Source organism: Melospiza melodia, chromosome 11 (genome assembly GCF_035770615.1).
Source record: "Melospiza melodia melodia isolate bMelMel2 chromosome 11, bMelMel2.pri, whole genome shotgun sequence".
In the NCBI taxonomy this organism is placed as follows: Eukaryota; Metazoa; Chordata; class Aves; order Passeriformes; family Passerellidae; genus Melospiza; species Melospiza melodia.
Window position 1 is genome coordinate 28,513,037 of NC_086204.1, and position 11,131 is coordinate 28,524,167.

The 11,131-nt window shown below is 49.3% G+C and overlaps 1 protein-coding gene and 1 long non-coding RNA gene across 2 annotated transcripts; one reads left to right on the forward strand and one right to left on the reverse strand.

Annotated features, from left to right (window-relative positions):
- Positions 1-1,160: 1,160 nt before the first annotated feature.
- Positions 1,161-7,227, reverse strand: LOC134423305 (cytochrome P450 2J2-like). The gene is made up of 10 exons (XM_063166220.1): positions 7,092-7,227; positions 6,431-6,735; positions 5,752-5,914; positions 5,457-5,606; positions 4,614-4,774; positions 4,049-4,225; positions 3,660-3,795; positions 3,301-3,488; positions 2,703-2,841; positions 1,161-2,111 (listed from the first exon to the last, which is right to left on the reverse strand). Exons 2-10 carry the CDS (start codon positions 6,617-6,619, stop codon positions 1,936-1,938), a joined length of 1,479 nt encoding a protein of 492 aa, XP_063022290.1. The 5' UTR covers positions 6,620-6,735; positions 7,092-7,227; the 3' UTR covers positions 1,161-1,935.
- LOC134423307 (uncharacterized) lies at positions 5,908-8,366 on the forward strand. The gene is made up of 2 exons (XR_010029048.1): positions 5,908-6,291; positions 7,082-8,366. It is a non-coding gene; the product is annotated as an uncharacterized LOC134423307 (long non-coding RNA).
- The last annotated feature ends 2,765 nt before the right edge of the window (positions 8,367-11,131 follow it).

Here is an 11,131-nt window from a genome sequence, read left to right on the forward strand (position 1 = left end):
GTTCAGTCCTGACCCTGTTTGCATCTTCTGGCAGCTCTGAAGAGCCAAGCAGTGCAGCAGGAGCTCTGTGTTCAGGTGAGAAATGTCCCTGCAAGAGGAACACAGGATTACAGCCCTGAGTGCAAAGGAAAGGAGGAGCTGAGGTCAGTCACGTGTTGGAGATAGTTTAGGTGGAGGGGGCAGAATATTCAAGAAGTCTGTGAAATGCATTCTTCTTTGCAATTTAACTAACTGAGCAGAGGCCTATGGAGGAAAATTTTGGATAGAGCAGCAGTTTGGGAAAGGAATGGGAATCTGAGCAAAGCACTGGGGGGAAAAAGTACCACAAAACAGTCATGACACCTGTGCACTGGAATTGTTTTGGGAGTAATGCTCACACAGCAGAAACTTACCACTGTTGCCCAGTCAATTCCAGTCATGCAGCCCACTTGCAGCCTTCCCCTTCTCTCAGAGAATGAAAAGAAAGGAGTTCAGGTTTAGAAAGTCAATTTACTGTCTTCTTTCTGCTGAAAACAGATGTGGGAGCCCTTGCCAGCAGCAGGTTGGAGGGCAGCTGGCATGAGGAGAGGAGAGGTGTAGGGCTGGGTCTGACCAGGTTCTCCCTAGGAATGGCATGAGACAAGTCTGCATTTAATAAATGCACTGGTTTGTGTCCCACCACGTGTCCTCATTTCTCCACCTCACCGGGTCTGTAAACAGCCTTAAGTTCCAGGAGGAGTATCTCAGCCCAAACTCTTGTTCCCACTGGCACAGAAAATCAGAGGAGGTGGCAGAACCCACCCAGCCAGTGCTGAAGGAGCTGTGCCAGAAGCTGTGTTCACCTGGGAGAAATTTGCTTCCTCTAGGAAGAGGTGAGTTGTACTCCAGGGAAAACTGAAAAGAGGAAAAGATTGCTCTCTGCTCATTTCCTCAGCAGCAGAGCAGGAGCTGGAGGTGTGTGTTCCTGGTGCTGTGCTGATTTCCTGATTTCCCATCTTGCTCCTGGGAGCTGCAGCTTCTGTCTGGAGGTCTCACCAGGCTCCTTGGAGTGCAGCTGTTTCCAAGTTCAGTGCATTTAATGGTGTTAACCATTGGCTGCCAGTCTTGGGACTGTTTCATTGTGTAGATGATGGTTCAAAATAGTAACTTGTTGCTGTTATTTCCCAAGGCAGCCTCTTCCTCCTCAGACTGTTGAGTGCAGTTTAACTGCATTGTGTGTTGCTGCAGCTCACCCCACTGCCCTTGGACACACCAGCCACTCCATGATGTTGGGCAGGTAAATAGAGGATTTTGCATATTGTAATTCTAGCTGTGCCACCAGAATCATTTTTTCCATCACTTCTGCAGGAATTGCCTTTGCTTTTACGGTGCCAGCCTCCTGCAGTGCAGGGACAGAGACACAGGGCATGGCCAAAGCCTACAGCCCCTGCTGGACATTGCCTCTGTTGGTCTTCACTTGGCAGAACACTTCATGACAAAAATGCTTTGGTAAAGATTTATTATGCATGAGACAAGTTAGATAGTGACTTTTTGTTTATATAAGTACGTCTTAAGGAAATGTCAAATTAATTAATGTGTTAATGTTATAAAACAAAAGCTGGTATTGCTCTCCCACTGTACCCAGCCACAGTGAGTGGCTCCACAGTGTGGTCTCTAGTGTCCCTCATTTTGCCAAGGTGAACCATGGCCATCCATCACCAAATTAGGAAATCCCCAAGCCCCTCATTAATTTACAGTGCCATAGGACAAGCCGAATAATGCCCTGGAAACCCCTAGGCTGATCCCATGATCACACCATCATGGGACACAGAGTGCAAGGTCTAATTGTGAAAAAAATGATTTTACAATTGCTTTGAAAGAAATAAACCACCCAGCCTCCCGCTAGAGCTGCCAAGGGCCTGTTTGCAGCAGCCCTGACAAAGGATTCTCCATGTGAGGAGGATGGCCAAGGCTCCCCTAGCGAGGCACAGCACAGATCTTGTAGGGCTGTGGGGCATTTGTGATGCCCAGAATGGACTGGAGGCTGAGCGTGGTGTCTGGGGGTGCCTGGAAGGTGAATTTCTGGAGCAGGGAGGTGAAGAAGAGGAAGAGCTCGGAACGGGCCAGCAGCTCACCCAGGCAGGAACGCTTCCCTGTGGAGACAGAACCCACAGCATCCTCAGAGTGTGCTCTTGCTGCTGAAAATGCTTCTGCCTGCCCTTAGGACTGTGGTCCAGCTGTGCTACCCCATTGCTGGGTGAGTTTTTCAATCCAAACCAAGCTTCCCAACAATACTTTGGCATTACAGCATGGTCTGCCCCCAGATGCATGACTTTTTACACACACACATTACCTGGATGTGCCCATGCTGGGAGAGCTCGCCCAGGAGAGCTACCACAAGAGATGTTGGTGCTGGTGTAAAGTCAGGGGCTAAAAGCAACTTCCCCATGGAAGCTGCTGCCTGGGGAACCCTGTGGTGGCCACAGTGAGGCCCCTGGTGAGCTCAGCCATGGGGAGCAGTGCAATGGCCTCATTGAAGATGTTCCTAAGATCTCTGGAATTTACATGGTTTTTTACTCCTCCTCGTTTCTCTTCTGTGCATGTGGTGTTTTGTGGAGGCAATGGGAGCATTTTGAGCAGCACCTCCAGGGTGCATTGGCCCTTGCCATTGCTGTTTTCCTCTCTGTCTCCACCCTGCAGTTGGAAACCCAAGCCCACGAGCACCATAATTCAGCAAATCTTACCTGTAGAAAATGGTAGAAAACACTCATTTTTCCAGAACTTCCCATCCTTCAGAAAATTCTCAGGGTTAAAAGTATCAGGGGTTTTCCACTCATTCTTGTCAAACAGCAGAGAGGTTAAATTTGTCGTTATAACAGTGCCCTAAGAGGAAAAAAGAAAAATAAATCACACTTCTCTTGCACTGAGAGCAGGAGGGGCAGTTTTATCTTCCAGTTTTATCTTCTCCATGAAGAACATCCTTAGTCAAATTCTACAGAAATTATTTGTGCAACTCCCCACTGCAAGCCCAGATTTTCTTCTTCTTCTCTGTTTGGAGGTGCAGTTACGTAACTGCATTTTCCCTCGTCAGCATCATTTTTATCTGTTGCAATCTTGGGCTAAAGTTCCTCTAAGAGCTGGGGGCTGTTGAAAGCATGTTTGGGGTGGGGCACTAATCAGGGAGCTGGAGAACATTGGATGGCAAAATCCATGTTGAGCAGGAGTGAACTCTGGACAGGGCAGGGACAGTGTCTGCACAGGAGGGGCCTGGCCTTGGCACCGTGCCTGGGGAGCTGAGAGTGTCCCTGGAGTGCCAGCACTTCCCAGCACTCTGGAGTTTACCTTTGGGATGTAGTATCCATCCACGTAGGTGTCCTCTGATGCCATTCTGGGCACATTGAAAGGGATAACGTTGCCTTTCCTCTGCACTTCGTGGATGACAGCGTTGGTGTAGTGCAGCTTGTTCCTGTCCTCCAGGGCTGGGGGCCGTGCCTCGCCGATGACCGCATCGATCTCGGCTTGCACCCGGGCTGGGAAAGAGCAGGAATGAGCCCAGGGAAAAACCCTTGCAACAATACGAGGATATTGCTGTAAGGGTCTACCAAGAGACCTCTTATGGGAGTGTGTGGACGCTCCCAACGGGTCTCTCACAGAGCTTTGAGGGATAAAAGCAAGGCAAAATATGTTTTTGCTAATTGTACCTTGAATTTCTGGATGTACGGCCATAAAGAGCAACGCCCAGCGGAGCGTTGAGGACGTGGTCTCAGTCCCAGCAAACATCAGGTCAAGTGCACAGGCCATGAGGTGCTCCTCCTGGAAGGTGTTACTGTCGTGGTCCTTCAGGAGAAGGAGTGTTAGTGTCACAGGAAGAGTGAGGCTGTCCTGGCACCAGGCTTGGTCCAGACCACCCCAAGGATTTTGGCAGATGCTGCTGACCCCTCGCATCCCCATCCTGCTGATGTATGGTTGAACCTGGCCTCTGTCCTGAGCTCATAAAGGGCTACACAGGCAGCTCAGCAAATTGGGGCTCATTTCCCATCCCCTCTGGTTCTAAGCCCCACTCCAGGAGGGTTTTCTCCCCACTGCTGACCTTGGAGATCTCCAGCAGGTAGCTGTCAATGTAGTCCCGGCTCTCTGAGGGGTTCCAGTCCTCCTTGTGTTTGTTGATCTGCTCTTGCATAAATTTTTGCAAAACCCTCCAGTGTTTAAAAATTGTTTGGTGGGCTCCAGGTAAGTACTTCATTATAGATGGGAAATTGTTGTACAGCTTGGAATACAAAAGGAGAAAGACAAGTTGAATAAAGGACTTTAAAAACGCTTCTGACATCAAGACTTCAGCCTGCGATTGCTCTTGCTGAATTTCTGGAGCTGGTGCAAACAGCTCAGCTCCAGAAGAGCAGAATTCTCATTATGGGGTAACTTGTGTGTTACTCACTATTTCAGCAGGCAGGTTGGCAATCAGAGGGCAGGAAAAGTGATTTTGGATGAGAAAGAGCAGTGTGAGCTGGGTACAACTTAACGCAGAAAGAAGTGACAGGCAAATCTACCCTGTGCAAGTGATCAGGGATTGACAGCTCTGGTGATGACAACCCTGTGACTTAAGTTTGACTCCAGAGAAGAAACTATGCCCTGAGTTGGTGGCCGGAGGGCTGTACCTGGCTTGAGACAGCTCCATTGAGGGCAGTCATTTCATTCATCAGCTTCAGCAGTCTTTGGAAATCCTCATCGTGGTAGTCAAACCGATTGCCAAAGATGAGGGAGCAGATGACGTTTGCAACAGCATTAGTGATTTTCAACTGAGGGTTGAAAGGATTCCCTGGAGAAGAGAAAGATCAGTTCTCTTCCACTCTTCTCAGAAAAGAAGAAAACACATGTCAGAGGTAAAGCAGTCAAGAAATATGAATGTAATGAGTGGCCCCTAATGGGCTCTGTCCGATGTCAGTGCTTTCCTGGGGTACCTGGCTGACCCTATGAGCTGGCCAAGCTTGGCAGGACAACCCCAGTGGTCCCAGTTCAATCAGCTTATGGCGATGTTTGTTTGCTTCTGAAAACAGGGTCTGCAGGATGTCATTGGAATTCATTGGAAACATCAGCATTTATGCACATGCAGTATTTCCCAGAGAGGAGTAGACAGAAGGTGGGCTGTGAATAATGCTGTGGGTGCATTCCCCAGCCAGTTGGAAGGCAAAGCACCTGTAGGAAGGAGCAGGGATGCTGGCAATGTTGTAGCATCGCCTGCAAGGTGTGGTATTTTTCAGCATGCAGTGACATTATAACAGGCCCTACCAGCTCCTGCCCTCACAGCTTCTGAGGGCCAGAGCACTCACCCTGTCCATCCCTGAACACATCCACGAGGTGTCTCCACTCCTCCTGGATGCACGCACCCTGTTCATCCCTAAACACATCCACCAGGCATCTGCACTCCTCCTGGATGCACTCACCCTGTTCATCCCTAAACACATCCACCAGGCATCTGCACTCTTCCTGGATGCACTCACCCTGTTCATCCCTAAACACATCCACCAGGTATCCGCACTCCTCCTGGATGCGCTCCTCCAGGCTCCTCTTCCCCAGGCCGAAGTTCCGGAGCGTGGTCAAGGTGAACTTCCTCTGTGCCTTCCACAGGTGCCCGGTGGAGAAGACCAGTCCTGGCAGGACACCCCTGTGAGCCAAACCTGATCTCCCACTGAGGGAGAAAAGCTCCAAGGCTCTGCCTTGTCTCCAGCTGACTCAAACCTCTGCAGGGTCCAGCTTGGACCTTACAGCTGAGGCATGAATTGAGGGGTAACTCACCAATCTTGTTGAACATCTGCTCATCGAAGGGAAGGTCAGGGCGTTCCAGGAACTTGTCCCCTTGGTTTACAAGCACTTCCTTCACCAGCCGCATCCCACTTACCAACACTGTCTTCATGCCACCCATGTGCATGCCGATGATGTCACCATATCTTTTAGTTAGCTGGGAGGGGACATGAACAAAAGGGGTTTTCATTTTCAATGGATGTTCCTGGTGAAAACAGGACACCCTGTCAGGGGACATGGGTAAGAATAAATGAAGAGTGGAGGGGAGACAGAATGTGTGCACTCTGCCTGAGGGCAAGTTTTTTTTTCCTATTTTCCTAAATCGGTGATTGGGATTATGTTAATTGGCCATAAATCAAGCAAACCTCACCACGTTTGATTTTTCAGTCCTATGTTTTTCCAGTTTTTGTTTCACCCCATTCCAGCCCCCCCTCAGACCTGTTGGGTTTGTACATCTGTGACTGCACCTGTGGGATCGTGCTGTGACCTTTGCCCATGGAATCACTCCACACTCGTCACCCTGCTTGGACTCAGGTAAATGTCAGCAATGAGGACAAACGTCCTGCCTGCCTCCACTACCTGTGGGGTTTGGGTTATCCCTTTCCCTGCATGGCTGGGGAGGTGTAGCTGCAATCCCTCCATCCCTTCCCCTTGCTGCTCTCCACCCACGTACCCTCTGCACTCCACCCACAGGATCTTTGAAGTCTACGAGGTAGAGGTGCCCCAAAAAGGGCAGGCGGAGGGGGGTGGGAGGGAAATTCTTTGGATTTCTGTTCTTCATGTAGTCTGCGATGAGCAGGAAGATGAAGAGAAAGATGAGGAATGTCTGGAGGGAGACGCTGTCCCAGAGGAAGTGCAGCATGGCTGGATGCTGGGGCTCTGCAGGGACGTGTCCCACAGCAGGTCAGGCAGGTTGAGCTCACAGGGCACCACTGAGCCCCCCAGGTCCAGGGGGAGATGGGTGATGTGCTGGCACAGCTGTGGGTGCAAACACAGGACAGTAAGGAGTGGCTTTTGCAGCCTGCTCTTGGGGCTACATTCACACTCCGGCTTTCCCAGCTTTCAGATAGGATTAAACCCTTCTTGATTAAACTGAAACATTCCCTCTCATCTGATTTAAAACAAATGCACCATGAACCAGAACACCATCAGCATTCCCCGTCCCCTCCAGACTCCTTTCAGTACTTGACTAAACCCCAGTGCTCCATGCCCTTGTCTAAAGGACAGAAATGAGCCTTGTGGTATTTAGATTAAAACCTGGCAGTTTGAGCATGCAGCTCCCACAAACCCATCCCCCAGGATGACCCTGCTCCCTCCTTCCCAGGTGTCCTCACCGTGCTACGTCCCAGTTTCAGCTTCTCAGGGAGTCTGCAGCTGCTCCGAGAGCCTCGTGCTTTCCTTGTTTACAGCAGCTCCCTTCCTGGTATGAGGAGTCCTGGCCAAGCCCCTGGTCTCAGGGCACACCGAGATAAGGTTGCACAATCTCTCCCAACCCATCTGAGTGCGTTTCATGTTTCCGTGTCTGGGTGACGTGGGCTGGGAGTGAACAGCTGTCCCGGAACTCGGCACTTCCTGAGCACCAACATTTTCTGATCTCCACCAGAGCAGTGCAGGTAGAGCAGCTGGCTCTGGCCATGCCCTGAGCTCTCCAGCCATCCCTCCCCACCTGCTTTGTCCTTTGGGTCACGGGGAAGCTGCTCCCAAAGCCCCACAGAGCTGGTGAAGGTGCTGAGAAGCTGATGCTGATGCCCAGCTCTGCAGGCTGGGGCCCTTTGCTGGGAGCTGGCAGCAGAATGGGCTGCATTTTCCCACCCAGGAGCAGCTCTGGGTTAGGGAGGAGTTCATGCACATGGGCCATGTGGAACTTTGATGTGTCTGTTGTGTTTTACTGTGAAAGAAGCAGGGAGCAGCAGCACTTTGCCCCTGCACCATGTGTGTGGGGGCCTGAATATATGTATTGTTATAACAGCAATAAGAATATAACAACTGAAATGTATTGAGAGTCCTATGTGTTAGATAAGTGGGTCCTAGCTATTCTAAATGAGTCACAGCTGCAAAGTCCTTAGTTGGGCAGCAGCTGTGGCTCGTAAAGATAGCTGGGATAAAAGGGGTGCGTTGAGAGCCCAGGAGGAGCCCTTGTGAAACCATGAGGAACTGCACTACAGAGAACAGAAACCAGCAAGAAGGTATGGACTCTTTAGGAATATAATAACAACAAGATAACAACAATATAATAACAACTGGTGACCCCGACGTGATGGAGAACAGGCAGCCACAAGGAACATCGAGGGAAGAAATGGATCCCCCCGATATGAAGAGAGGACAGCCGAGAGCTGTATCCGCCAGAGAGCTGGGACTTTAGAATATAATATTGCCTTTGAATCAAGGTGCTGTAACAGCAGAAAGCTGTGAGAATATGGCTTTTGAGGAAAAGAGCCTTGGAACATCTAGGGATTTGTATGTGTTCAAGACAGCCGAGAGCTGTGGCATCCTGAGAGCTGGGACTGTATGTGTATTGTAATTGTATAATTGTTAAAAGAAAAGGGGGGAAATGTGGGGGCCTGAATATATGTATTGTTATAACAGCAATAAGAATACAACAACTGAAATGTAGTGAGAGTCCTATGTGTTAGATAAGTGGGTCCTAGCTATTCTAAATGAGCCCAGTGCGAAGTCCTTAGTTGGGCAGCAGCTGTGGCTCGTAAAGGTAGCTGGGATAAAAGGGGTGCGTTGAGAGCCCAGGAGGAGCCCTTGTGAAACCATGAGGAACTGCACTACAGAGAACAGAAACCAGCGAGAAGGTATGGACTCATTAAGAATATAATAGCAACAAGATAACAACAATACAAAAACACATGTGGCTCTGTCACATCCCCTTGCAGTCATCAGCTGCCTCCTCTTGCTGTCAGGGACGTTTTGGGCTCCTCTTTGTTTTGGGGCCATCAGTTGTGGCTGTTTGGAACATTGTACAGTGCTGATGACAAGGCACAGAGGTGCAGCAGAGCCACTGTAGTGATGCCATACACATGTTCTCCATAACCTTACACTTGGGAAGCTGGAAATGTCAAATGTCTGTTTTACTGTAGAATTTCAAGGGGAGGGGCCTGTTTTTGAGAATATCTCTTTTAATCTCTGGTTTTTAAGCACACTTAGGCATGAGTCACTGGAGATGCATGTGTTCACCAGCAGTGACATGAGAGGATCCACTTGAAAATTAAACAAGTTCATGCCTCCTGCCTTTAAGGTATGGCATGATTGCATTTAAGTAAAGGAAAAAAAAAAGAAGAAAAAGAAAATCACTTCAATCATTTATTCTCTCCAGGAGTAGGGGAGGAAACTCCAAGGTAATGAAGAAACACAAGTTGGAAATGAAAGAGATCAATATTTATTTGCTAAGCCAGTGCAAATAATACAAGCTGCAGCCACAAGCCAGAGGTCAGACCTACAGCAGAAGGAACACAAAAATGGAGAGAAACCAGTGCCTGGTCCCGAGTGGCGCTGAAGACTTCATAGGTGAAAAAAAGTCCTTGTATCTTTTATGTTTTCTCTTTCACAAAGACAAAAACACAACACGGGAGCCCGTGACTGTGACACAATAATTAAAAACGCAATAGGATTAAAGTGATCAGTCGGAAGGACAGCTCAGTGACAGAATCCCCGTGTGCCCGGCGTGGCAGGGATGTGATGTGCAGAGCACTCTCCCCTGTGGCATAAATCTGCCACTGCACAGGGACTGCTTTGTACCGCAGCAAAGCCGCTACTGCCGGGGACAGAGGAGAAAACCAGCGGAAATGAAACTCGATGTAATCCTCTTTTCCTGTTAACTATTCCATAGCCTATGTGGGTACCCACAGAAAAGTCACTTATGAAAGGTAAGAAGCAAATAACAAGAAAAACAAGAAGAAGAACAACCTTCGCTATAGTGACTATAGTCCAAACTGACGCACACAGGAGACAGCATTTCTAAGCACAAATGCTTGGTCACATAAATGGAGAAATTCTCTACAAGTTGCATATTTAATTAACTCTCATCCAAAAAGGCCTGGCATAGGAAGAAGCTGTGTCCATGGTGCAGGGTGCCCTGTCCCAGCTGCTTCCTTGGCCCCCACTACGTCCATGCTGCTCACACAGACACAAATCTTTGCCAGAAGCAGAGGGGAAGTGCTGAACTCATGACCTGCCACCACAAAACCACTGTTCCAACACTTCCTTCCTGAGGGCCAGCACTGAGCTGCCACGGGCATGACCCTTCCAACTCTGCTGTTCCCTTTCTGCTGCGCTTCAGGTGAGCAGCTCTCCAACAACCCCAGGGGATTATTTTGTTGCAGCTTTTCTGATTTGGATTTTACTAGCACAAACCTTTTGCTTTTCTAATATAAAATTACTGTATCATATTTTTATAGCCCTTCCAGACCTGGTGAGAGCACAGCTCCTTGTGCCATCCCGCTGGGGCTGGGCTGTGGTAGAAGCAGCTTCTACTCCCCTGTAGCCTTGTAATTAAAATTCCCATATACTCTTTGAGATCAAAAAATATTCTTGCTGCTGCTGCTGCAGAGATCTATTTTATACTCTAGATATCTTTTATCCCTGGACGTGTCCAAGGCCAGGCTGGATGGGACTTGGAGCAGCATGATTTTATGGAAGGTGGCCCTGCCCATGGCAGAGGGGCTGATCTTTAAGGTCCCTTTCAAGCCAAACTGTTCCTTGATTCTCTGATTTCCATGACACAGCTGCAATGTGGTGCTGCAGGGAGTTTCTACTACCCTTAGCCCAATCCCACCTGAGACTCAGGATTGGCTGTGGCCACCAGAAAGTCCATATTGATGCTGAAGGAGCTGTGCCCGAAGCTGTATCCACCTGGGAGAAATTTGTTTCCTCTAGGAAGAGGTGAGTTGTACTACAGGGAAAATTGAAAAGAGGAAAAGAGTGCTCTCTGCTCATTCCTCAGCAGGAGAGCTGGAGCTGGAGCTGTGTGTTCCTGGTGCTGTGCTTATTTCCTGATTTCCCATCCTGGGAGCTGCAGGTCCTTCCTGGAGGTCTCAGCAGGCTCCTTGGAGTGCAGCTGTTTCCCAGTTCAGTGCATTCACTGGTGTTAACCATTGGTTGCCAATTGTTGCGCTGTGTTGTAATATCCTGTTTTAAACTTCCGGGTTCCTTCCCCAGGTGTGCCAATACCTCTCTTCCTCTTCCCCCCTTGCCCCCTGCTGGGCTGTCAATCAGTTTTAACATTCCAGCAAGGCGTAGTGTAGTTGGTCACTTTCAAAAGATGCCCCTATGCCCAGAGGTCATTGGCCTGTCTAGGTGTCATCCTCCCCTGAGACCCTCCCACCTGGTTGGTGGCTCACCTGTCCCTTCCCTCCCCCTCCCCCAGGAG

Bases quoted from the DNA above. Each gene is read 5' to 3' on its own strand.
- LOC134423305 (XM_063166220.1), bottom strand. From the start codon at position 6,619: ATGCTGCACTTCCTCTGGGACAGCGTCTCCCTCCAGACATTCCTCATC. The intron at 5,607-5,751 runs GTGAGTTACCCC...GTGTCCTGCCAG, and splicing joins GCAGATGTTCAACAAGATTG to GACTGGTCTTCTCCACCGGG. The intron at 4,775-5,456 runs GTGAGTGCATCC...TCTCTTCTCCAG, and splicing joins TGTGTTTAGGGATGAACAGG to GGAATCCTTTCAACCCTCAG.